Source organism: Cheilinus undulatus, linkage group 14 (genome assembly GCF_018320785.1).
Source record: "Cheilinus undulatus linkage group 14, ASM1832078v1, whole genome shotgun sequence".
NCBI classification, from domain to species: domain Eukaryota; kingdom Metazoa; phylum Chordata; class Actinopteri; order Labriformes; family Labridae; genus Cheilinus; species Cheilinus undulatus.
Genome location: NC_054878.1, coordinates 33,295,436 through 33,322,094, shown reverse-complemented (window position 1 = coordinate 33,322,094; position 26,659 = coordinate 33,295,436). Strand labels below are relative to the sequence as shown.

The 26,659-nt window shown below is 39.7% G+C and overlaps 1 protein-coding gene across 5 annotated transcripts in view; it reads left to right on the top strand.

The window, feature by feature from the left end:
* gphnb (gephyrin b) overlaps positions 1 to 26,659 on the top strand; it is a 202,170-nt gene that overhangs the window by 160,608 nt on the left and 14,903 nt on the right. For 3 of the 5 annotated variants that reach the window (XM_041804497.1, XM_041804495.1, XM_041804494.1), the window contains 8 exons: positions 804 to 878; positions 9,757 to 9,813; positions 13,739 to 13,781; positions 16,957 to 17,094; positions 20,496 to 20,588; positions 25,545 to 25,600; positions 26,135 to 26,254; positions 26,470 to 26,528. In XM_041804497.1, the coding sequence (XP_041660431.1) occupies positions 804 to 878; positions 9,757 to 9,813; positions 13,739 to 13,781; positions 16,957 to 17,094; positions 20,496 to 20,588; positions 25,545 to 25,600; positions 26,135 to 26,254; positions 26,470 to 26,528 (641 nt within the window). The remainder of the gene's footprint in view (positions 1 to 803; positions 879 to 9,756; positions 9,814 to 13,738; positions 13,782 to 16,956; positions 17,095 to 20,495; positions 20,589 to 25,544; positions 25,601 to 26,134; positions 26,255 to 26,469; positions 26,529 to 26,659) is intronic. The other 2 variants (XM_041804499.1, XM_041804498.1) reach the window with 1 other exon arrangement.

Genomic DNA, 26,659 nt, shown 5'->3' with positions numbered 1-26,659 from the left:
AGATCACAATAAGGTTTGATGTAATAAGATGTTAAATGGTGCTTATGATTTGACAGAATACAAACCTATGATATGTATGAGGAACAATGAAACAATTATGACTTGATACAATACAATACAGTATCATTTATTGGATATATCACTGATAAGACACGATACAGTACAATATGGTACAACACGTTTATTTAGCGATGAGGTAATTCATCACTGAGCAGGCCCCAAAGTAGCAATTTGAAAAATTAAGATCTAACTCAAAATTTTGACAATTTTCATCTTCACTTTGCTCTTCAGTGCTTTTGACTGTCTAACTTTAAGTGAACTCATAATCACAAGAATTAAATGGTCATTGATTATAAAGTGTATAAATCTCTCTCCCAGCTGGTCACATATTTACAGACAGAGGTTTTTGGGCACAGCCAGAGGTTGAGCACTCTGTTGTCTTTTATTTTTGGGTTTCCACACACACTAACAGAGGGATGTGTCAACAGTAGCGGTGCTCTGCAGGAGCTGATGTTTTTCTGGTCTTCATCCATCTTTGGTTTTGTTGTGTTGTTGCTGGTTTTCTAGTGAGTCGTCAGGCACCTTTCTTTAAATTATTTTTACATTTATTTTCATCCGACTGTGAAATGTGTGTGTTGGCTTAGATCTGGCATGTGTGAAAATTGGAGGAGGTCAAGTGGTCTACTGTGTTTTAAAATGCTCCTCTAACTGATGTGTCGTGTTGATCAGAGTGGGTGTGCATGCCTGTTGCCTGAGAGCGTGCGTGGCATGAAGGTGAGTGACTATCCTGTGGCTTCCCCCAGGCCTCACGGAGAGAATTCAGGGCTCACCTGGATGAGGTCATCACGCTCAAGTCAAGGTACTCTACCTTGGACCAGGTAAACTCGCTACCCTTCTACCAACCGCTCTTCTACCGGCATGCAGGCCACTGGCATCCCACATGGCACCTCACCACACACACCCACACACACCCACACACAGGTAGGGAGGCAGCTGAGGAAGAGAGGCAGATGAAGTACACAACACTTGGAAGCCCCTTTATGTAGCAACCTAGCTTAATTAACACACTTTAGTTTCATTTCTTTGCTGATAGTCCACAACAGTAATCACAATACACACACTTACAGGAGTTTAGTTCAGCTTGGGAGGGGGCAAAAGTTTAACCTGAGAAAACTGAAGATGTCACAGAATGAAGAATTAACACAGGTTTTTATTTATAGTACAGACCATGCAGACCCTGTTTGCATCTGGTTTAACATCTAATCTGTGTTTGGATTTGTTTGCAGCTTTATAGCAAATGCAAAAAGATGTCGTATGGCTTAAATTACAAACTCATTGTATCAGTGTTAAATTTGTCAACTTGAACATTTACCTAAAATATCGGTCAACTCCCTTTTTTCCACAAGCAAAATAAGACAAAGACTATCTAAAAACAGATCTTTAGAAAATTAAAACTCTGATGAAAAGTTAGTTTAGTTTTCATCAGAATCAAAACAAGCTTAAAATGCTGGTTCTGGATTGTTGCATATAAGATATGTCAGTATATTCATCAGCAATACATCTAATACAGTTAGTTAAAATTAAGTATATATATATATATATATATATATATATATATCGTTAAGTTTTGGTAGTGCAGAAAAGGTGAGCATGGTGTACATTTTCTGAGTGGTTTTATTGACAAAACTAAAGTATTAAGAAAGTGAGTAAGTATTTTTTTAAAGAGTATCTGTACTTTATGTTTTTAATTTTCTGATTGATTCTACTTTTACTTCTCTATATTTTTTATATTAAATGAGTACTTTTACTCCTATACATTTCCTCGTTACTCGTTACTTTGTAAATCGGGATACGTTTTGTTGTCAAATTACTTTGTGAAGCTCAGAAATGTGGCCTGAAGCGAATGGAAACTAAGGGGTTATTACTGACGATGGCAGTAATGCAGTGTCTTGAATGTCAACCAGCATTAATAACAGAAACAGGTGAAGAAGAAGAAGCAGGAGCTGAGAAAGAGAAGTGGGAGAAAGAGCTTGAGAAAGTGTGAAGATTAAGAGCAAGAGAGCAAAGACAAAGGAGGGAAAAAAAAACAGCAAATGCACAATGGAGGAGGGCGAGACAATGACGGCAAATGTGTTATTTACAACAGCCAGTCCAACAGGCCCATAACAACCCCTGGCCATATTTGCAGGATATGTTTGCAAAAATTTGTGCTAAAGATTTATCTTATCGAATGACGTGCCCTCTATGCCAACCAGGAGACAGAAATACTGGCTTTTAAATCCCACCATCCAACTTAAGACATTTTCACTTTTTTGTTTTGTATTTACAAAGCTGTAGTGTTATTGTATGTATATCCACCTTATGGAGAATATTTTTTAAATAAACAAAGTTCTCAATTTAAAATGTGGTGTAGCAAAGGTGCAAGGATTTATATATCGTCCCAATACATCCATCATGATTATTCTGATTATTGTTTTGATGGATCCTCCCTGTTGGCTTAAACTGCTATGAGTTTAATTGGTTTTTCAAAATAAAACCAATTTTAGTTGTTTGAAGGAATTATTGATTAACATTTACTTTTTTAACTGCAAGGATGTCAGATGTATGTTTCAAAAGTAATATGACCAGAAAGACCGAGTATAAGAACAAAATGGAAATTGAGTCTTAAAGAACTTTATACAAATCGCACCCAGATCAACAATGAACAATCTTTTTCACATTTATATTTTGTTCGTTTAGACCTGAAAAATGGTCAACTTTTTAACCAACACACATGAAACCTTTCCTTATCATTTATCTCCATAAAAACCAATTCCCATTTTGTGCACATGTTATTCCAGTGAGTAAAATGTGCATGAATCCCATTTTAGGAGCACAATCTTTTCATCTTTTGGGCCATAAAGGATTTTTTTTTTCTCCTCCAAACTGCCAGACATCTATCTTGTCTCTAGTCACTTGCCCTGATTGGTTGCCACTGCCAAGAAAACAAAAGAAGAAAAAAAAGGAGCATCGTGATTTGCGAACAGGCTAACAGGAAGCTGCCGTCTTTTACTTCCAATGTCAAGGTAGAGACTGATAGCAACACTGTTATCACCAAACACATTATAAATAGACGTTATCATGGATTCAGCAATGTGGATTTGTGGTATCACAGCTCTGAATAAACTTTCTGAATTCTGTAATTTATTTTTCTTTATTGCTAATTTTGTACTCAGTTTAAATTTCAATTTTGTTGTCACTCCATCTTTTATGATGCTCTGTTTTCAAAATCATTAAGGGCCACTTTCATTTTTATGCTGTCCCAAATAAAAGTGAGAATAAACTTCAGCAAATCAGAGCCTAAAATATTCACAGTAGTCATAAAACAAGAATCTTGAGATGTAAAAATGCCAAAGAAATCAAGCCAAAATTAGTATCCAGATAACATGTCCAGATACATGTGAGATGTTTCAACCACTTGTTGATTGGGTCTTGTTTTTGCAAACACAAACACATTTTACACTTCCCCATTGTTAAGATATCAGCAGGAGAGGTTAGCAGCTCAAAGGTCATACAGAGATAGGGTTATCTAAGAAGAATGGAGATACACAAGGCAACACAATCAGACAAAAAGCTGTGATAAGAGAGGAAACAGAGAAGCTGTTACTGTAGAGGTTGCCCTGTGTATCACCAGTTCACTTATCAGCAACATTACTCTTTTCATTGCCTCTCTCTCTTTCTCTCGAGATCTCCACCAGCACTCATTCCTCAGCATCCATCACCCATCTGATGTGATCTGTGTGTTGGCTGGTTACTGTTGTTTTATTTCTGAAGAGTGTGTGAGTGTTTGGGTTTGGGTATGTGTGTCGGGGTTAATGGAGGATCTGCTGCTGAAGCTTACCTGCGGCCATGAAACTCTTCAGTCTCAGCCCCAGGCTCCCTCTATCCCCCAGGGAGGAAGACTTTGCTCTAAATCTTCATGCTAGCCTTTCGTCCTTCCCTCTATCACTCCAGTGTTTTGTCCTCCACTCCCTGTCCCCACGGGGCGATGCAGCCCAAGCCGGTTTCCCCTGCCCTGTCACAACCGTTTCCCGCACAAGCCGGACAGATAAATCTTCCCTCGTTTTGCATAATTCGTCTGACAGCTCCTTTGTTTTTGTGCTGAGCTCAGCAACGCCACGGTAGCATCCCATCATTTCCTGGAGCGTCTCCTCAGCCGGCTGCTTATCAGCCTCATCGATCTCTTCCCCCGTGGAGTCACGCGTCTTGCTGACCTCTCCACGCTCACTATTCTGTGTCCGTAGACTTCACCACAAGCACACTACATCGATCATCCTGGCAGATGCTCATGACAACCTGTTTCTGTGAGGACAGGGTTGACAGTAGGAGTAAAATGATGCCTCAACATTTATATCAACAGTTACATTCATTCTGGCAGTTACATTCATAAAACAACCACATTGCAAACATTACAAACTAAGAAACATTTTGTCAATAAAAACAGAATAAAGATCAGCTGTATAATAAACACCCATCTTAGAAGTAGTTAAACATATGGTGACTCACTTTAGCTTTGTTAGCATTAGCTACACCTAACACAGCTACACTAGCTATCTAATTGATGCTACTACATAAGTCAATGTATCTATGTTTGCTTTAGCAATGCAAGCTTTAAATAAATGTAGCTAAAGCCAATGTGGCTACATGGCTTATATTACTGCTCTGTGAGCTTAGCTTAGCTTTAGCTACACTTTCTATATAGCTATGGAAGCTATGTAGCTCCATTACCTACATATCTACATCCTCCATAGCTAAGTTATATTGGCAGCTTGAGCTTTAGCAAACATCACTAAAGCTACCTCAGCTAGCTAGATAAAGTAGTTAGTATTTTATGTAGCTGCTTTGTGAGCTCAGCTTAGCCACATAGCTCCGTTATCTACAAAGCTCACACAGCTAACAGAGTTAGGTAAGCTACGCTTGCTGCGTTTTAACGTTTAAAGGGGGAGCAAGCATTTTTTTTCTGTAAATAGACTGTGTTCTTGGCTTTATTTAATGTTTTGCAATCAGGTTTTAACTTTTAACTTTTTTTATTCTGCTACCTTAACCCTAACCCCAAACATAAGGTTAATCTGATTTTATTTTAAAACTTCATCCAATAAACACAGGAGTGTGATTTTAGTGTCAGGGTAAGGTTTAGGATATCAAAGTTAAAGGTCAAAAAAGGTAGCAGCTACGTCATGTGTTTTGTTGCTCTGATTGACCCGTAAAGATGTGACAGACAGAACGTTCATCCAATTTCAAAGGCTCTGCCCTTTCCCAACGCTGTCTATGAGTGGTTTACCAGATGGATGTGCGAAACACATCCATCTAGCATGCCAGGTCAGGGAAATACTGGAAAATTTGGGTAGGTTTGAACAGTATTTAGTATCCTGATTCACATTATATCTGTTTTTTCTTTTTATTCTTAAGGCTTTTTCTGCCTCTGTCGAGTAGATCTGAGCCATATGCCAAACTTGAACCACCCACTCTGAGCCATATGAGCCCCGTTATTGCCCTAGATTATGCACATATTTTTACTTGCTTTCTATGGCTCAAGCATCCCACAACATGCACTTATGATATCTGAAGCATTGCCAGGCCCAACTCTCTAGGAAAACTCACAAAGATGCGTCAACAATGGCTTTTGTTGCATTTATTTCTTATTTTTCTTTTCATCCCTTTTTAGCCCTGCTCTCTTTGTATTTGTGTGTCTGAGGTGTGCGTGCTGACATTCGCATCCCTCACATGAGCTCATCCTCCTCTCTCACATTGTCACTTCCTCACCAGAAACAGGAGGGATTATAGCGGAGGATAGATTAGAAATGCGTGCGAGAGTGTTTGACAGTCTGCTTCTTAATATTTTTCTTTATTTTCGCCCTCCCTCCCCCACACACCTCATTCTGCTTCTGCACTTCATGTATTCTCCTTACTTTTCCCCCCACTCATCCCTCTGCAGCTTTTACACTGTGTTCATCTTCATATGCAAACTTCCCCCCTCACACTCCTCTCTAATGGTATGACCCTAGCTCTTTTACCATACTGATGTTTTGTTTATGCCATCACTGCATCAAGTTTCTTTCAGTTGTTTCTTAGCTAACATTGACTATGTATTTACTGCATTAACCCAGCTGCAGGACAGATTAATGAGATAACATCATTAAGGCGTGTGTGAAAGTGGATTAGGAAGTAGAAAACTTGTGATTCTTGTGGATTGTCTGTGCGTTTAAAGAGACTAGCAAGGTAGAGGGATTCTGATGTAATTGTTCTGCGTTATTCGTGTCATTTTGTCCTTATTTTGGATGTCTGTTGCAGTTTGTTTTTAGCCAAGTACACCTTGTACGAAAATGTCCCAGCTGTTGTTTGTTAGTTTTTATATGTGCTTTTTTTTATTGTCTGCAAGTTTGATCTGTGTCATGCTGTAGCTGTATTTAGCTCCCTTAATCCCTGACTTTGTTTTTCTGCTTTTTTTCATCACACTTTTCTCTCTCTCTTTCTCTCTCTCTCTCTTTATATGAGGGCTTTGCAGCTGTGGCACAAATCTCCCAGCAATAACAGCTGGCACCATCATAGAGGTCCACCTTAAATCAAGCTGTATGCACAAAAACATCAGAAATGACAAAGCATTTCCATCAGCTGATGGCAGATACTATAGTCTTCATTATAAATGTGGCGCATTAAGATCAATTACAGCGGTGGTTCCAGCCTTTTTTGCTTAGAACCTTTCTACTTAAAAATATTCTGTATTTCTGTCCAAAATCAAAACTGTTTTGAGTTGTTTTATTGATATAAAAAATATGTCTAAATGCATTTTTTACAAATGTGATTTAAAGGAATATAATGTTGACACTAAAACAGCAGATTTGTCTTTAGGACTCTTCATATGAATAATTTCCCATAGACTTGTTAGCTTAAAAAACAGCTATTTTAGGCAAGATCACAGCAAGCATTTGTCATTTTTAATGTAACTGCCATTTTATAGATGGCTCAACTGTTCGTTTTGCTTAATCAGATCAAAAAGTAAAAAGAAAAAGTTCTTCCACTGGATGAAAACATGCTTGAACAAAAGATCTACTGCCACTTTAAAGGAGACATATCATAAAACTAAACTTTTCTGTATTTTTCCACATTTATTTTGGTGTCTTGAGTATCTACCAACACACAGACTGTGAAATAAGCCAACCATGCTGTCTTAAATCTTATGTTCTGTTCAAAGTATGCACTTCTTGTGATGTTAAATGGGGTGACCTTACGAGAATACCTGCCCCTCACCTGGTATCGCCACCCATAGCCGTGGACAAACAGCTCTACCACCCCATGGAGGTGGGGCCGTGGCAAGAAATTACTCATTTGCATTTAAAGAGACACACACTAAGTAAAAGTTTTCTAAGAAAGGCTAGTAAAAGCAGGGCCAAAAAGTTCCTACAGTGCGTGATACATATTTTTAGTGTGTCCCAAATCGCATACTTCTATACTAGATACCTAATATTTCAGAATAAGAATTGAATTTTATTGCTAAGTACATTTTCACATAAAAGGAATCTGACTTTGTGCTTGATGCAAGACAAATAGCAAAGAAGGACAAATTAAGAGGCCATTAAAAGAAATGAGACTAGAAATTTAAACAGATTGTCATGGAAAAATAAAGTAGCAAAATGAAAATATAAAATAGTATATAAATACCAAAAAAGTATGTAGAAAGGTGCAAGAAAAGGAGAAACTGTACAGATGTGCAGGTATACAGGTGATTAGGATATAGCACACACAGTGTGCAGTTGTAGACTGCAGAGATAGTGTGATGCGTGTTAATATGACGCATGCAGTGTTTTTGGTCTGCTGGTTCTGGTATTCAGCGAGAGTCTGTGAGGGGAGGGCCAGAGTACTGCTCCTGAGACTGACATTAGAGGTGAAGATTTGCTCTTGTGGTGTGAGGTTTTTGGTCCTGATGGACCACAGCCTCCTGCCAGAGGGGAGAGCCTCCATGTGCAGGTTGAGAGGGGTCTGCCGCAATTTTAACTGCATGCCTCAGCGAGCTCGAGGCATACAGGTTGTGGAGAGATGGTAGATTGCAGCCAATCACCCTCTCTGCAGAGCAGATGACATGCTGCAGCCTGTTCCTGACCCTTGCTATGGCTGCGGTGTACCAGACTGTGATGGATAATATGTACAAAAAGTTTATTCAAACTGAGAAACACATGCAAACACAGTCAACTACTGGTGCTCTCAAAAACGTCCAAGAACTGAGTAAGGAAGGATGAACGCTTTGCACTCTGTTAGCTAGCTAACATTAGCATCCACTTGCTAGCTAATGTGCTGTTAGCAATGGTAACCAAGAAAAAAGACATTTAAGTTCAAATAAGTTTATTTTTATTGAAGCAAGTAACGTTAACATAGAATACAAGTTAAGTGAATCCATCAGTGAGTGGAAATATCTGTCAAATTTCAATTGTAAACCCCTAATGTCTGTTAAAAAAAAAAAGAAGTAAAAGCAGAAAAAAGGGGGTGAAACCATCGTCACTTCCTGTTCAAAACGGCAGTGCTCAACATGAGACAACACTAACCCGCTCTGACTAAGTGTTCTGTATTGCATTTAGATGTACTGTGATACAGAATACAAACAGAAGCATGGGATTTGAGACACACTTTATTTTGACCAAAGCACAGCACAGAGGTTTCATTCAGATTACCTGGGACGGTTTTCAAAAGCGGATAAAAGGTTCTGATATGTCACCTTTAAAATGTTGAAGTTATGATTGTGATTTTTAGGTACTTTGGGGGTCAGTTTGGCTGTGCTTGATCAAATGTACAGTAAAATATAAAAACAAAGCAAGCAACCTCATCAAAATGCCATGTCTCAGAACAAAAATTATTTCTTAAATCTTTTTTTCTATGACAAAAATTATTTTTTGGCATCTCAGTGCTTCTAAATCCTCAGCCTTGTGTGTACCCATTGCTTACAACATAAATCATTAAGCTGAGTTAACAGAGTGATATGAATTAATGATAAATACCATCAAAGGCTAGAAAATCTTTGACAACATATGGGAACTCTTGTTTTTCGAAACAAAGTGACTAAAAAATGTAAGTTATTATAAAGGATTAGTTTTGTTGGAATGATTTTCAGCTACGGATGAATACATACGCATTCAGTTTTTGAGAAAGAAACCATGTCCCCCTGGTGCACTCTTGTGGTTAACTGATGTATATTTTATTATCCTTACTGGGAAGCTAAGTGCAAAGAAATAATCCAATCTGTCTCTCCATTCTATTCGATGTGACAAGACTCGTCTGTAGCGATATAAATCATCGGTTTTATTATATAAGAGAGGGGACCAAAAACAGTAGCTTACATGCAACAATGGCACTTATAACTGGTGGAATTATGAGTCAAAAAGCGCAGAGATTGTATCAGTAGAGCTGTTTTTTTAGATTTTTGAGATGTATCATTCAAAAGATATTAAAGTCAGCATCTTCAAAGTTGCACACAAGGTTATACGGTCACCAAATGATTCATAACACCACCTTTGAGCCCGCTAGACTTTCTTCTTCCCTGTTTCTCTCTTTCCTGCTTTTGTTCTTTATCTTGTGAGGGTTGCTTGTAGATGCCTGTCCGTCTGTCTGTCTGTCTGTCCATCCTCTCGTCCGTCAGTCTGTCTGTCTGTCCGTCAGTCTGTCTGTAGTGTTGTGGTTGCTGGGAACAGATGCACTGATGCCTGTGATTCGATGCTTTATCTCCACTAGCTCCAGTGTAGGTTGGAGGGGCTTAAAGATGATCGCAGGAGGACCTTCAGCTCTCGAGTAACTATCCCTCCCCTCCTCCTCCTCCTCCTCCTCCTCCTCTTCCTCTCCCTTCTCTTACCCCCCCCCCCTCCGAGGAGCGCGCAAAACAAACGCCCCCCTCTTCCTTTCTTACCTCTCCTCGCTTGCCTAGCTCTCGCTTACTCTCTTTTTTCTGTGTCTCTCTATCTGTCTGTCTGTCTGTCCTGTCTGATAGGATTCCCCCCTTTTCTCTTTTCTCTTCCTCTAGTTGTCTGTCTCTCTCTTCCTCCATCTTTTGTCTCTGCGGTTAACATGCTCTGCTTTCTATAGCTCTTGTCTGGTGTGCTGGATGTCTGTTTTGGTAGATGCCATCAGACCGCTCTATTGGTCTTTTTCGTTCTTTTTCGTCCTGTTTTCTCCTCCTTTCCGCTGTGTTTCGGCTCTGTAGTTTAGTGAAGTCTGTCTGTTAGTCCGTGCTTCCTGTTTTTCTTTCTTTCTTTTCTTTCCGGGCTGTGGGACCACGTCATGCTGATCCATCCACCTTCTTTCCTTTTCTCTATATCTGCCTACCTTCCTGTCCTTTTTTTCTCTCCCTCTCCATCCCTTCACCATCCCACTTTGCCCCACCTCCCATCGCCCACCCAATCACTTTGGCTGTTTGGTGCCCAGTGGTGTCACAGTATTAGTGTAGTTGTGATGGCAGTGAGGGAGGGGAGGAAGGGGGTGGGTGTTTTGGTTCTCCTTACACCACACACTGCCCACACCCATGACATGCAGCTGCTCTATTAAAGAAAAGCATCAAAACTTTAGAGAGAGCACAACCAGGCATTTATTAAAGTCAGTCAACACATCTGAACGAGGTCAGCCAGGCCAGAGGGATCGCCCAAAAGACAAACGGAGAGCTTAAAAGATTCAGCAAATTCTAAATCAAGGCCAAGCTTAATATCAGCCAAAAGACACTTTTCAAAAAGCAAACAGATATTTAAGTTTAGATAACTGCCTCGGATCCCGACAGACTGTAAGATTTTGGCATCAGAATACATCTTGGCTGGGTTTCTAAGCTTCCACTGCACCCAGAGCTATATCTGTGCAGTGATACTATTTTTCTCTGCCAGTCTTGTAGCTTGATATAAAAAAGGCAACTTGTGATTCTCCTTCCCTTTTTTAGTCTTTTCCTGAGGCTGAGCTTCCCAAAAGCATTATCGTACTGTAACACAGTATCCTGTTCATAATGATGTTTAAACCACTGTGTAGCATTAACGTACAAGCGCCGTGTTTGTTTTCATTGAAGACAGTGAATAATCAGGATGATCACCAAGAGCTTTGCAGGATCTACGACTGATCATGAGATGAAATAGAGCCCCCTGATATGTTCATGTACAACCCCAAACTTGTCGTTTAGCCTATTTTTGTTTCAGCAAATCATTTGCCAATTGATTAGCTTCCATTAAGGGTGCCTGTTTGTCACATTAGACAGGATTATGATGCTGTTCTTAATCTCAGAACTTAATCCTTTAGATCAGTTGTTCCCAACCTGCTCCCTTTACTTGTTCCCCCAGGACCCACAAGAAACAATTAAACATAAATTGTAATTGTTTTCACTGATAAAACCTCAACAGAAAAGGCCTAAGCACAATTGTTGTTGCTTAAAGATTTCAGCATAGCTCAAAAAGTTAAAAAAAAATGTGTTTGGTAGATTATTTCTTTGTTGTATCAATGCTTCTTGACAGAAAATCTTAGATAGTTAGAAAGCCTGTTTATTTCCCTTTAAAATGGTGCCATATTTATAAGGAACATAGATTTGTGGGATGAGCAGCAGAGCTGAGTATGTGGGTTGCGCCCATGATAAACATGCTAGTCTCCTCTGCCAATGCAAACAGCTTATTTTGCTGTTGCTATTGACTCTTGTTTTTAGCTTCTGGTGTTGACAATCAGGTGTCATCATCAGAATGTCATCACTGAGATTCTGCAACCAGTGGCAATCCCATACCTCCACATTCTGGGATTGAACTCAGTCCTCCAAGATGACAACACTCGCCCCCCACAGAGCGGGGTTTATCAGAGACTACCTCCAGAATTTGGGAGTGAAGAGGATTGAATGACCTGCCAGCAGTCCAGTCCTCAATACACATTGCACACTTGCGGGATCAGCTTGAGCTTGTGCCACAGTGACCAACACAACCACATTGGCTGATTAGACAATGCTGGTTGAAGAATGGGATGCCATCCCACAGCAGTGTGTGACCAGGCTGGTGACCAGCATGAGGAGGCTCCTGTTTGCTAAATGAATAAATTGTTAAATTGCAAATATGTCTTCTTTCTTCAGACTTCAGTCATCCAATCCACCAAACAAGAGTCGATGGCAGAATAAGATTTGACATAGACAGAGAACATTTAGCACATTTTTTTCATGGGCGCAACCCACATACTCAGCTCTGCTGCTCATCCCACAATTTCATGTTCCTTTACAAATGTGGCACCATTTAAAAGGGAAGTAAGCAAGCTTTTCAACCGTTTAAGATTTACTGATGCATTTAATTCTGATTTTTTTGTAACATATTTGTTTATTCGTTATGTAATTTGGAGCCCCATGACCTTTACCGTAGAGCACAGCTAGCCATCCTGAGGTCCACTCCAAAAAGAAACCTATTCATAGGCATATCAAATGTACATTTAAAAATCTGATAAAGCACCACAGTCTGTATAAGCCATTACATTTTGGAGAAGGAATTCGAAATGTAGTTTGCTCAAATCAAGAAATGCTCAAATATCCATAAAACTTTACAAGAATTTCTATAAAATTAAAATATATCAAGCACAACACAGTAATGCAAAACCTAAAGCTATCTACTTTTTGTTGTGAAATTACTGGTTGTATATACTTGGTTGTGATTTAGATTTTATTCTCTGAAGAATCTTCTTTTATTTAAGCTTCTAAAGCCCAAAACACACTGGGGTGGTGCGTCATTTGCCACAGCTCAAATACCGTCCCTAACTCAAACCGACAGCAGTGTGTCAACAGTCAAACTCCCCACCAGCCTCCGCATGGCCCGGGTGCTTGATACCAGAGCTGAAAGCCTGCTCGTGGCATCGCCTTCTCACTTCCCTGGGTAAGTGGAAAAAGCCCAACAGGAGCGGTGGTATTTCACCAACAGCTTGGGCCTCCTGTTTATCCTACACTTCGGGCAAAAGATGGCGCTAAATTTCTTTTTCTTTGCTCTCAAACAGAGCTGCTACTACGGCAATTGAAGTAGCTGATTGTTGTCAATAAATACTGCTTTCTGGACCCCTTACCAGGCTACTTTTCCCACAGGCTAACTATACTATGTGTCTGTCAAAAGTCCTGCAGGGGTGGCCAAACTGGCTGGAGGGCCCGGGCCACCCAGGCCGTCCTTTCGGACGCACCCCTGCAGACACCTTTATGAAGTCTTTTGGGAAGCTCAGCCCACTTACACCCCTCTGCTCTCCTTCCCACCTTGCCCCGAAATACAGTTAGCTTGTGCAGCTGTCACACAGCATCAGCGATTTTACTCAGAAATGTAACCATCCTGCACCACATCTGAACAGCCACTATCTATACCAGACACTACATCTCCACTACATTTGATGTTACACCGTAGCACAGTAAAAACATCTGTTATAACCTTGTGATATGATATTGTCACTCTGTATGTTGTTGCCTTTGTCCATACATAGTGCTTAAACTTAATATTGATGTGACATGTTATTGAGTGCATTTTTAAGTGTATAAGTAAGTGATGATAATGATAATGCAGGACAAAGTGCACAGTGTAGTGTGACACAGCTCTTGCCAGTGCTTTTGATTGTTGTTTAAACAGCTTCTCATGTCAAGCATGTCAACAGAGCTGCCTGGTTTATCTCAAATTACCACTACCTCTGCTTTCTCTTTCCCTCTCCATTTCTTCTTGACCTTTCTCTCCCAAATCGTTCCCTCCATCTTCAGGTGCAGTCACGATGCAGCAGCAAAGAAAATATCCTAAGATCAAGTGAGTACTAAGTTTACACTCTCTTTCTTGATCATCGTGTCTTTAATGTGTGCTCAAACATACATAAATAGATCCTCAATTCTTGTCGTGTGACAGTGCGAGTGTGGCATGTCTGTTTGGCTGTGTGTAACTGCTGTGTTACTGTTGCTGTTGTGTGTTTGGCTGCTTGTGTGATGTTTTGCCAGAGGTTGTTAAGCCCCATGTTAAGCATCAGAATATGCTGTGGAAGCGTAAGTGTGTGTTTAAAGGGAAAAAATTAGGTCAAGGGAAATCAAAGCACAACGCCTATTCTTCGCTGTGAGGCAGAGAGAGATCCAGAAAGAGAGAAGGAGAGAGAGACGATTACATATTAGTTACACCTTGCTTTGTTCATTTTACCTTTGGAATTATTAAAGGTGTTATTAGACCATCCAGGCCGCTATCGAACCCTGGCAGCAAACCAACAGTGCTATTTTTTCCAGTCCCTCCACAAGGTGTACAAAATTGTGTCTTTAAAACATGAACCGATTAGATAATATGTTGACCCAGAAGTCTTGGCGTCATTCACAAATGTGATCATTAATAATATAACTGAATGTTTCTGATTTTGGGGAGGATATACTTGACCTTTACTGCTACAGCTGCAACCACAGTGGGCTTCAATCAGCTGTGAAATGTATTTTTTAAGGCCTGTGTCTTCAAGGCTAAAATGATATTCTTAGAATATCTCTTAAATGCACCAGAGATGGCAGAGTGGTTCAGTCTAAAGCCTTTGGAGCCTCATAGATGCCTCCAGTGTCTCAAGTCCCCACAGAGTTCTCTTCTCTTCCCCTTCCTTCTATTTTTTCATGTTTGAAACAGTCTAAATTAAGAATTAGAATGCTAATAAGGGCCAGTTCATGAATCTGATTGTCATTACCATGATTTATGCAAATTCCCAGAACTTGTGTTCAATAATATTTTGCTGTCTTAAACCACTGAAATAAATAAAGAGCACTATAACATCAAAAACAACTGTCTTAAGAACAGCATGAGTCCCTTTCAGAATATTAAGGACACTCAGAACTATAAATGCTATGTTTGGCACATGCCAAACACTGAACATCACCACAAACAACATGCCACTGTGAAACAGTGGTGGCAGCATCATGCTGTGGGGATGCTTCTCAGCAGCCGGCCCTGAAAGGCCTATATTTTGATTGTGGCAAAATATAGGAAAATCCTGGAGGACATTCTTGTTCAGTCTCTTTGTTTGTATAGGTTTATAAGATATAGCTCAATTAACACAAGGCATTATATATACAACACTATGTCTATGATAATTTTTTTACACTATAAATTACTGTATGCCAACTTTTGGTCTGTACTGTCTGGCTCTCTATGAATTTCTTGATACTGTTCACTCCAGTTCTTGACATTTGGAAACACAGTGATACAGCAAGTGATTGCTTTAACAGTTCAACAAGGGACTGTCTAAAGTAGTGAATTTCAGTCAGGTGATTATGTGGCTGTTTTATTGGTTTGGTTTTCATAAATTCCATATCTGATGAGCATTTCAATAAATTTTAAAGAAAAAGAAGAGACATTCTCAAAAACTCTTTATGTTCTCAACATCTGATGTAATTAAGACATTAAGAACACATTAAGCTGAAAGTCACTTGTTAGCACAGCATCAGTCTGAGCTGGTCTGATGTTACTATAGATTATTTACTGTAAAGTGAGTTCTAATCTTAAAACTGGCTGTTGCCATGTTTGTAGTTTACATCCCACACATTAGGTAGTTTTATATGGCCAGAGCTCTCCGCAGTGCTCTCTAAGTGTCCTCCAGTAACACGTGTGGCATATAGGTAGATATTTTTACAAGAATAGACTTATGCAAGATGAAACACTAAGTATATTTCAACCTTACCTTCTGTTAAATGTCAGCAATGTGTTATCATAATGGATTGCATTCCCCAGAAATGTATGATGACTTTGTGTAGTACTTGTACTTTTGTTTCCTTAATGAGTGTACATTAAAGATGCAAGTTTTAGTTAATAACCGTCTTATACCTTAGTGTATATGTTTTCATCACTGCTTGCTTGTGGATTATCAACAGTTAACAGAAGTCCAGCATCTCTAGATGAACCCCACATCTCTAAGGTGCAACCAAACTATGACACAACTTAAAGGTCACATATTTTACCCCTTTAAGATAAGTTTATGTTGGTCTCAGAGGTCCCCAAAACATGCCTTGGAAGTTTGTTGCTTGGAAAATACTCCAGTTTTGGATTGTTGCATGTTTTTAAAAAATGCTTTGTTTCAGCCCTGCTCAGAATGAGTTGTTTCTGTGTCTGTGACTCTAAATGTTGATGAGCTGTCTGACTCCGCCCCTGACCACACCCCTCTCAGGAAATGGATGTGGCTCTCCTGATCCTGATCAGGAGAGGAAGGAGGAACTTTATTCCAAGTGGGAAGAGCCAACCATACCTGGGGGCGGTGCTAACACCCCACATGACATCATGAGGGGAAAATCTGAGAAAGGCTTGTTTCAGCACACATTTTCTGAAAGGTGGAGAAAGTAAGGGGGCAAGGGATGGATTTTTCTGATTTTTGGGGGGATTGTGGACTAGAAAAGCCTGAAAAAGTAACTGTTGCGTAATATGTGACCTTTAGATTTCAAACCAACTAGTTTCATTGCAGACTTAAGTGTGGACTTACAACCTGACTTAAGGCAGAACAGCAACAGGCCACTTGTCTCCACAAAGAGACTTTTTGATCTCTCTCAATAAGTAAGCTTATTTGCTCTCACGCCCTTTGTAATGAGTAATAAAGCACAGACGATGTTTACAGCTGTACTTTTAGTTGTTACGCCTCCACAGCAAATGTTCCTGTTTTTACTACAAGTCCCACGCTACAGAAAAACATAATCAGAAAAGTAAACAATATAAAACATTAGTAGTGTGGAAGCTCTAAGCAGACATGCATCCAAATATTTTAATACGCCATTTTTTCCATGATTATTAGTGTTTTTTCGTATTGGTAGTGCTTTTTCATATCCACCATTGACCTGTGTACAACATTACAATGTATTTTTATGATTAAATAGCAAATGCATTTATAAAAGTTGTCTTTTACAGAATAACAAATTTATGCTGTTGGGGTACAGTATTATGAAAACCATCATAACAGTGTGTTTATGTCTTGTGTCTATAGGTCACAGTGCGGTGGACATTACCAAGGTCGCCCGAAGGCACCGCATGTCCCCCTTCCCTCTCACCTCCATGGACAAGGCCTTCATCACTGTGCTGGAGATGACCGCCGTCCTGGGCACTGAGATCATCAACTACAGAGGTAAGAAGCATGGATAATGCTCGGTTACCTTTAAACAATGGTGATGTGAATTAAGATTAAACGTGGTCTTGCGTTTGTTATTATTACCCCTTGGCATCTCCAGTTTAAGTTCCTGTTAAGACTGCTGACATCAGCAAGCAGGCTGGGATGTTAAGGTGTCACATCTATCAGACTGATGAACAGCTTTTAAGCATGCCACAATGTCAGACATGCAGACGGTTGGATGCATTAGAAAGCATATGTGCAAGGCCACAGGGATCAATACGGAATTGTATGCTTGTGTCATGAACATCTACTTTTTCTGCTGCTAAAAAGTAGTATTTTTAGAGTGCAGCTTGACTCAGCATGAATAACCGATAGAAAAGAAAATCCAAAATGTGATTTGTATTTCCACTAAGCGATCCAGTTAAGTTCAGTTTAGTATGCAACTATTTATGTTCCCATTGTCAAAAGTTGGGAAAGGTCCTGAAATAGCCAGTCTGCTGGGGCATATGTTCCCATACTTGACCTGGACTGAAATAGGCCTTGAGGGGTACCGATTAGACAGGGGGTAACAGGTGCCTGGTCTTACATCCCAGTGTCATTAAGAAGACACATTTGTCCAAAGGGGCATACATCTGAGCTGACAGAAAGGTGTTAAGGCATTAAGTACCTTGCTCAAGGGCCCATGCTGGATAATGATCATGATCTGACTGGGAGTCAAACTTCCCATCTCCTGTCAGCAAAATCTCACTAAGCTATCCAGCTGCCACATGTGCAAGCCAGTTTCCTTTGTTTTCAATCTTGTAATTGGTTAAAACTTAAAAAATCAAAATGCTATCAAATAGTCATTTAGGACCTGAAAGCCCAGCTGTCATTACTACGCTGAGCCAAATAATCCGGATCTCTAAAAAGAGACAGAATTCCCACCTCTGTGAACAAGACTGGATTGACATTGGATGTGGGAAATGCATGTAAGGTCAGGTTTTACCATGCCAAACCATGCTAAATTGTACTGAACCAAACAGGACTACATAGGACTTTAAACTTAAAAAACAAGCCAACCAGCTGATAGAGTTTTCTCTCTTTATGTGTTGCATAACCACATATTTGACGGTGAAACCCTCACCATTTGTTGTGTAGCTTTGGAGGATGCGTACCACACTGAACTTGTAACCTGGTTTAAAGATTAAAACAGAGGCAAATTCTAATCCACATTACTTCTTAATCATTGTATTGGCACTTCTTGCTTCTTTTCCATTTTTAAAAAGAACTACTTTAAAGTATTCCAAGTTAGCACATATTCTTTGTGAATCATTGAAGTCGTATTTTATTTTGTGTTTGCACTTGTAAGCACTGTTACACAGATGCAGACATTCCCAAAAGAAAAGCTAGTTAAGCACCTGAGGGCAAAGTGGGGAGGACATGGAGCCAGGCTCAGGGCCAGAGGGGAAAACACAACTTACCACCTTCATCTCTTAAAATGAGATGGCAAAGATGGCCGGCAAGAACAGCCTGTGGCACTCATGAGTCCTAGATCCATGCCAGTAGAAACTCTCCTCCTTTCCCAGGTGTAAAGTGATGTTTCATGTTCTGGATGATAGTGGTTTGCTGGATTAGCAGGAATTTAGCTGGAGGGAAGATAGTGGGACGAGGAGGGGAGGAAGATGGAGAATGAGGGATGAAATATTTGGAGACAGCAGCGAGAGCAGCTCCCCTGGTGGACTGAGTGAGATCTGCATGTGTGAAAGGATCGCTCATTGCAGTGTGTTTATAGGTGAATGCAGTTCTTTCCCATATCATGTGTGGACTAATCTAACCATCTATATTGACCTGACACCAAATATAAAGCTACCAATAGCAGTATATTAGCATAACTTAACCTAATTGATTGTCAGTCAGTCTGTCAATCAGTCCATGGCACTGCTGGGGTTTTCTGAAGCCCAGGTTGCTTTGATAGCAGCCTTTTCTCGCCACACTTTTCCAGTCAACTTTCCATAAATATGCTTTGGTACAGCCTCTGAGAGCAGCCTGCCCCTTCAGCAGTGACCCTCTGTACATTTGGACATTTGTCATGTCAGCAGTCTTCCCATGATTGTGGTTGTGTGAACTGAACCAGAGTGAGAGACCGCTCAGGAAACCTTTGCAAATTGGATTTTTCTACAATATTCTAATATTTTGAGATCGTGGATTTTTGATTTTGGTGAGCTGTAAGCTGTAATCACGAAGAATTAAACAAAAAACATGAAATATTTCACTTGATATGAGATAAATCTAGAATATATGGAAATTATGCACACAAGAGTAAAAAGTGTGACTACCAACCCCTGTCTCTTCTACCAGGTAGATAAAACTTGGCCAGCTGAGGTAAGTTAAGCTAATGGTTGAAACTCTATATACCCTCTTCAGACGTAACAGCTTTCTTAAATAACACTTAAACAAGAAATCTTGTAAGATCTTTCACTCTTCAGAATATTTCTTTTGTATAATCTATATATATGCAAGAAGATATGCTGTTGTATGATATAATAGATTATTTGTGCGTTTATGAAAATCTTGGACCTACTTTAAGTGATGTTTATGACGCTTATTTTCTTCAGATACAAGACACCACCTCTGTTCTATTTTTATTCACAACTCAGACACAACACATGGTTTTAACAAGCTGCTTTAAAAGAAACTTGGAGGGAGTTGGGGTTGTGAAAATACACAAAAAAATATATCAGATATAGAGGATGCAAGGATCTGAAAAAACACGTGAGATGCACTATTTAGAGTAGCTCGCTCTGACTGTTATCTAGAAAGCTAATGTTTGTATGCATGTGTGGGAGTGTGTATGGTTTCATGCCTATTTTTCTCCCTTCATTGATATCAAAGCTTAGATCTTGATATTAACACCCACATAATCATAGAAGAAAGGCTCTGGGAAAAGCTATATTTAGCCACACAGCAGCTTAAGGTATTTTAGTGCCAGGATTTTTCTCCTCCGCCCACTCTCTCTCTGTCTTTTCTGTTTTTTTCCTGCCCTCTCTCTCTCTCTGAGCTTTTGTCTCGCTGCAGTGTCTCTGTTCTTCCTACACGAATGATTCCCGGGTGTTTTTAACTTGTCTGGCTGGTGGAAGTGGCTGAAAAAAATTGGATGGGGACACTTGCAAACCTCCACTTGTTGTATGAAAATAGAAAGTGTGTATGGCCATGTGTGTTGGTCAGGTGGTGAGTCACGCAGAGAGATCCTGATGCGTGGTGTCACACTGTCCCCCTTCTAAAGCACACATACGTATGTACAAACACCCCCAGCTCATATGCCTCTCTGTGTCTGAATCAGACCCACCGCCGCTTTCTCTCTCCAACTGTCGCCCTCTCCCACAGCCACCCTTCTCTCAGCTTCTCCTCACACTTATTCTCTACCTTCTCTCCCGCAGATGGGATGGGTCGAGTCCTGGCTCAGGACGTTTATGCCAAAGACAACCTGCCTCCCTTCCCTGCTTCTGTCAAGGATGGTTATGCTGTGAGAGGTAAGATCATAATGGCAGGTGTTTTAATTTCCTGTCCTATCTTGAATTATCATTTTGGCATTAAAATCACTTTTGCTTAAATCCTGTGGCTAGAATGCAAATGGTACATGATAAAAGGTGTGAAACAAGAATTTAAATACCCGTAACTTTTATTAAAGTCTCAAAAACATGCAGCCATAGAAGAAGATTAAACTGTTTCAAAAGACTGAAGCTGAAAAGAAGATGTCTAATCCAACTCAGGCCTTCATTCAGTCTATAGTTATATTTTTAGACGGCAGTGGAACACAGAAAATGCAGTGGTTTCAGCTTTTTGTTGTTTAAATTTAGCCTTCATTTAAGTCAAAGTTTGACTGTTGCCATCGTTAAATTCTAAGAGATCCTAACATTCAATAGTGCCTAGGGGAAATGGTAGCACTATGTTTTAGTGATCCCTAATTACCTAGTAATTTTAAAGTAATAAGAGGTAATTATCCAGTAATTTCTCAAGAATAAGGTTGTAATTGCCTTGTAATAAGTTGGCATTTTACCAAGTAATTTCTTTGAAATAAGAAGATTATTTTCTATATAAGTTGCTTGATAATTCCCTAATTTCTTTAATTTGGCCCATAATTTTAAAAGTGAGTTCTTCCTAAATAATCTTTAATTAATTTTCAGGGTTAGGATTAGTGTAAGGGGAAGGGAAGGGTTATGGGTTAGGGTTACAAGGAGTATTACAAGGAATTACTTGATAACTAATACAACCCCCAATGAGGGCAAAGACTTCATGGGGTGTGCCGGGCCCTGTCTGCTCTGATATTGTGAAAAATCTGATTTTTACATTTTTAAATCATGCCTGGAAACACAACGCACAGCGGTGTATTTGGGCAACCCTTAATGAGAAAATAAAGAGGATCTGTGAAATTTTAAGAACAATTTCTGAGATTATGAAGTTGCATATTTACAGGAAACCAAACTGAAAACAGTGGTTGGAAACCCCAGTTTACCGAAATGTCTTTTCTAAGTCCAGTTACAGTTACAGATAATACAGATAATACAGTATGATTCTGGGCTAAAATCACAAGTACAGGACCTTCTTGTTTACTGGTCCCAGAAAAAAAAAGTTTGATTTAATTAGGCTCTAAACTGCAGGACTTGTGCAACGAAATTAGCCTCATCGGGTATGATTTTTGACTTTATAATCTAAAAAATTATCAGATTTGAGTCACGTAATTTTATGACTTTATTAGGAAAAAATGCACGTGTTTTTCTCAGAAATTTATGAGTTTTCCAGCTTTATATTTTTTGTTTGTTTTTTACAAAAATTAAGAGCACCTCTTTATTTGCTTAATTTTAGAGTGGCCCTTATACGCTGTTGTATTAACAGAAATTTCGACAAGAGTCTATTAAGTAAGTAGGCCTGTTGGGATTTTGTAGATGATGATAATTACAATTTATGTTTAACTTTTTCCAGTGGGTCCTGGGGGCTAAGCTTTTCTTGGTTTCCAGTTGAGGTTTAGCTTTGGGCTACAATCTGGCATATTTACATTTCTTTTAAAATGTTCATTAATATGTATTGTTCCCCCTTTAATAAATAAATAAATAAATAAATAATAGAGGTGGTCCCTAAGGAAAAAAGACTGGGAACCATTAATCTAAAGTGATGTCCACACTAGGGCCGGGTATTTCCCCCAGCCTCATGATACAATAATAGAAGAGGTTTAGTTTAAAGGTTTTACACTTTTAAACTGTCAAATTCTTATCTATGAAAATCCTTGTAAATTAAAATAGACTATAATCACAAAGCGATTCGTAAATTCAAATGCACTAATATCTAACTTTGTTAACTTTGTTTTTGCTTTACTTCTCTATAAATCTGCAACACTTTTTCTGTCATGAAGGACCAAGTGAGGATTTCAAAAGCATTACTAACACTGCCTGCAGAAGCTGCCTGAAGCCGTTACCAGTGCTGCTTTTTGGCTCATGTTTCTACAAATAAAGCATTAAGTGCTGCTTATAATGCCTTGATATGATGTTGAGGAAAACTTCACAGCATTATTCAGTGCTGGTTGGGATGATACTGATTAGCCCTGTAAGTCTAGCTGCTCTTGCTTATAGCTAATAAGCCTGGTGTGAATAAGGACTGGTGTTACTGAAGTGTTTTACCTTCTTACAACTTGCATGAGTCATGTCCAACTCCTGACTTTCTTCTGTTTGAATAAACCCTAAATGATCCAGTATCTTTGCTTTCATCCTGCTGGCTACAAATAAACACTATCCATGTTCTAATCTGAGTACCAACTTGTTTTGGTCTGAGGATAGAGACGTACGCTGGGGCTGCATGGTGCGGCTCTATGACTGCTGACATCCACTGGCTTTTTTGTTGACTGCACCATGGGGGATGTATGTTAAAAAACTACCATCACAGCGTATATGGTCACATCGATTCTGTAAAATCTGTATTGATATGTGTATTGGCAAGGTGCACATGAAGATATATTGCCATATTGATTTTTGGAGCATAGTCTACACCTGTATGGTGGTCCATCCTTAAAGTCACTCTTCTGTTATCTCAGATGAGTTCAGATACAGAGATAAAGCCAAAGAGCTAATCAGGCCAGTATGTCTTTTTTCCTGTACAATGACCTGACAGTCTCAGTTAGAGGGGAAGAGGGCACTGGGCAGTGAAGAACTGCCTCGGGATCCATGATGGGTCTTCTTCTGCCATGCTGAACTGAATTCAGTTTGACACTCGGATTTGTGGGACATGGATGGAGCTGTCTTTGATGCAGTAGAGATACTGAGGCTAGTTTTTATTCCTTTGGCTGCACAACGTCTAAGTGGTATCCAGGTGAGATCCAAGCAAGGTTCACGAGTTGTAATGGTTGGAAAAGACACGGCTGGGCGTCCTGGAGGGCATTAATGGCCGGGTTAACCTCGAGAGCAGGGTGGCAGCTTGTTCGCTCCAGGCGTCTCAAGCACTCTTCCTTGTAGCATCTGCTGTTGGCTCAAGCTGACGGAGAAGGAGGAGCAGATCTCCACAGGTCTCTCTGTGTTTTACCCACTTGTCTGGAGGGCCTGGCACCTGCAGAGGATTTTGGTGCTTTTACTGTTGCTGAGGAAGGAGGCAAGATCACTTTGCCTTCTCCAAACATAGTGTGCACTTTTGCACTTTTATAACCTCACAGATGAAGCAGTCACTTGGAGAAAAACAGAAAATGTGAATAAATTATGAATGCCATTCATCCAGTAGCTTACAAGTTCCCACTGACAGCATCACCTGGAATTATGTGGGTCAAAAGATACAACAGCTGTCTTTTTGTGCTCTTAGCATGATGCAGTTTGCCAAGATATGAATTCAGTGCCATTAATGATGTACGCTGATGTGCAAAAGAATGCAAATTTACCTCAAAAGAAGTCAGGGAACATGCAGAAAAAGATAGGGCATGATGTTTTGGTGACAAGCTGCTTCAGTGGAACAATCTTAATTTGTATTAATTTTGAATTTGATTTTTTCATTCAACCATAATCAATATAATTTGGCTTTTTTTTTTTTTTTTTTTTTTTGACGTAACGAACTCTTCACTGACAAAGTGAAAACAGCTTTCTACAAAGCAATGTCAATTACATAAGAATATGTAATGTTTTTGGCTTCAATCACAGCAGAGACTGTGTGGATAGGTCTCAGTCAGGCTTGCACATCTGGACACTGAAATTTTACTCCATTCTTTTTTTGCAAAACTGCCTAAGCTCTGTTTGGTTGCACTTGGATCAGGCAGGAACAGTCCAGCCATTGGATTAAGGTCTGGGCTTTCCAGGATTTTCATTCTGTATTTTGCCGCATTCATTTTACCTTCTATCTTTACAAGACCTCCAGGGCTGGCTACCAAGAATCATCCCCACAGCATGGTGCTGCACCCACAGTGTTTCACAGTGGAGATGGTGTGTTTGTGGTGATGTGCAGTACTTGGTGTCCGCTAAACAAAGCCTCTTGTCTGATGTTCAAAAGGCACCATTTTGGTCTCTTCAGACCACTTGACCATGGAGTCTCCCACATGCCTTTTTGAACTCTAGTCCAGATTTAACATGAGTTTCTTCAACAGTGGCTTTCTCTTTGCTTCACCCCCATAAGGCTTTGACTGGTGCAGATCCCAGGCAACAGTTCATATGCAGAATCTCTATGACTTACACTTTTCGATGATCTTTTTTCTGAGATGCTTGGAGTGTTCTTTTGTGATGGTAGCCAGGAAAACTGATGAACCAGTGGCTGGACCTTCCAGACACAGGTGTCTTTGTACTCCAGTCACTTAGGACAAATTCACTGCACTCAGGTGATCCTCATTTCACTAATTGTGAGACTGTTTGCACCAATTAGCAGGACCTCTGCTGGATTATGGCCGGTCACTTTAAAGAGGCATTTTTTTTTTTTTTTTTTAGTATGTCAATAAGGCCAAATTATATTGAATTGATTGGTTTAAAAAATCAATTAAAGGGTTAAACATCCAAGTAGGTGACTCATTTTTTTAGGCATGGTTAAAGGATTTGGGTCTTGTTGTAGGGCTATTTAAAACAGTGAGATTAACAGTGTTTTTGCTCCCAAAGGACATTTTACACAGTCAGTTGACTCTTTAATGTTTGGATCCTGTTCTAGAGGTCTTATGTTTATATTCATACATTTTAACATCTCTGCTCTCAGGAATGGAGGATCTTATTTGCTGTTGTTAAGCACATTAAGCCTGAGACAGGAGGAGCTGTAAAAGAATGACTGATGATCAAAAGTGAAAATACTGTGCATTTCTGTTTTTATGTTAAATTTGAGCATATCAAATGTCATTATTTTGTTCTTTCCTTCTCTTCCTCCTTGTTTTTCTGTAGCCCACTGAAATAAAGTGACTCAACTACAAGGCAGACTCCTACACAAGCTCATGTTTTTCCTCTGCACATGTGTGTGATGCTTTTTGAATCTGTTTCTTATTTCAGCGGCTGACGGCCCGGGCGACCGCTTCATCATTGGGGAGTCCCAAGCTGGAGAGCAGGTCTGCATGCATGCTTAGACCTAGACACTTATAGTCTTTTGCAAACGAAAACTAAAACAGAAGTCATTCAAATATTCACACAACTTGAGTATAAAATAAAGAACTTTATTTTTGTCCTTCACCTCATGATGTGCAATTACGCTGGCTGTAATTGCACGACAGTTTGTTCCTTTAGCAGGTGAAGAAAAGCCCTTCGCTTCAAAGCAGGGCTGCAAAGTTAAAATGCCTCCAAACACCAAAAAGACTTGAAGACAAGAGTAGCTAGAAATGTTTTGACTGTGCTTTCCCCTCACCTTACTCTAAATCAGCACATGCCCACTTGTATTCATGCATTCATATCTTTCTACACATCCATACACGTGCTGTCTTTAAGTTTGTTTATTATACTTTATTAGTATGTTTTAGCTAATCTATCTGTCTAAGTTCAGCGGACGGATGTACTTTTAGGAACTCAGAAATCCTTGCATATTTTATCCTTTTTTATCATACTACTTATTTAAGTAGTTATTCTCTCCTGTCATTGTTTCTATGCAGCCCACCCACACAGTGATGCCTGGTCAGGTGATGAGGGTGACGACGGGTGCTCCCATCCCATGCGGGGCCGACGCTGTAGTCCAAGTTGAAGACACCGAGCTGCTTCGTGAATCTGAAGATGTAAGTTTGGTTTTAGATCATTTAGGTGGTGGTTTTAGGTAACCTGGCATAACCAGAAATAGACCTTTGAAGCAGAATAGGTGACTTTTGATTGATTGTTTCAAATCAGAAATTAATGTGCAGAATTAAAGGTAATGGAATGATTTAGCTCAACTAAATAAAGTAAAACTGAAGCTGTTCACTGTGAATACTCTGACAAGACGTTTATGTTTCAGGGCACAGAGGAGCTGGAGGTACGAATCCTCGTACAGGCTCGCCCAGGGCAGGACATCAGGTCAGTGTTTCACTGATGAACCATTTTATTTCTGTAACTGTCATGATTTTGTTAGACAAAAAAGCTGTTTCGACCGTGTCTTCCAGTTCAGTTTGGTTCAGTAAAGTCCGCAATTATTTTCACTTCTATCA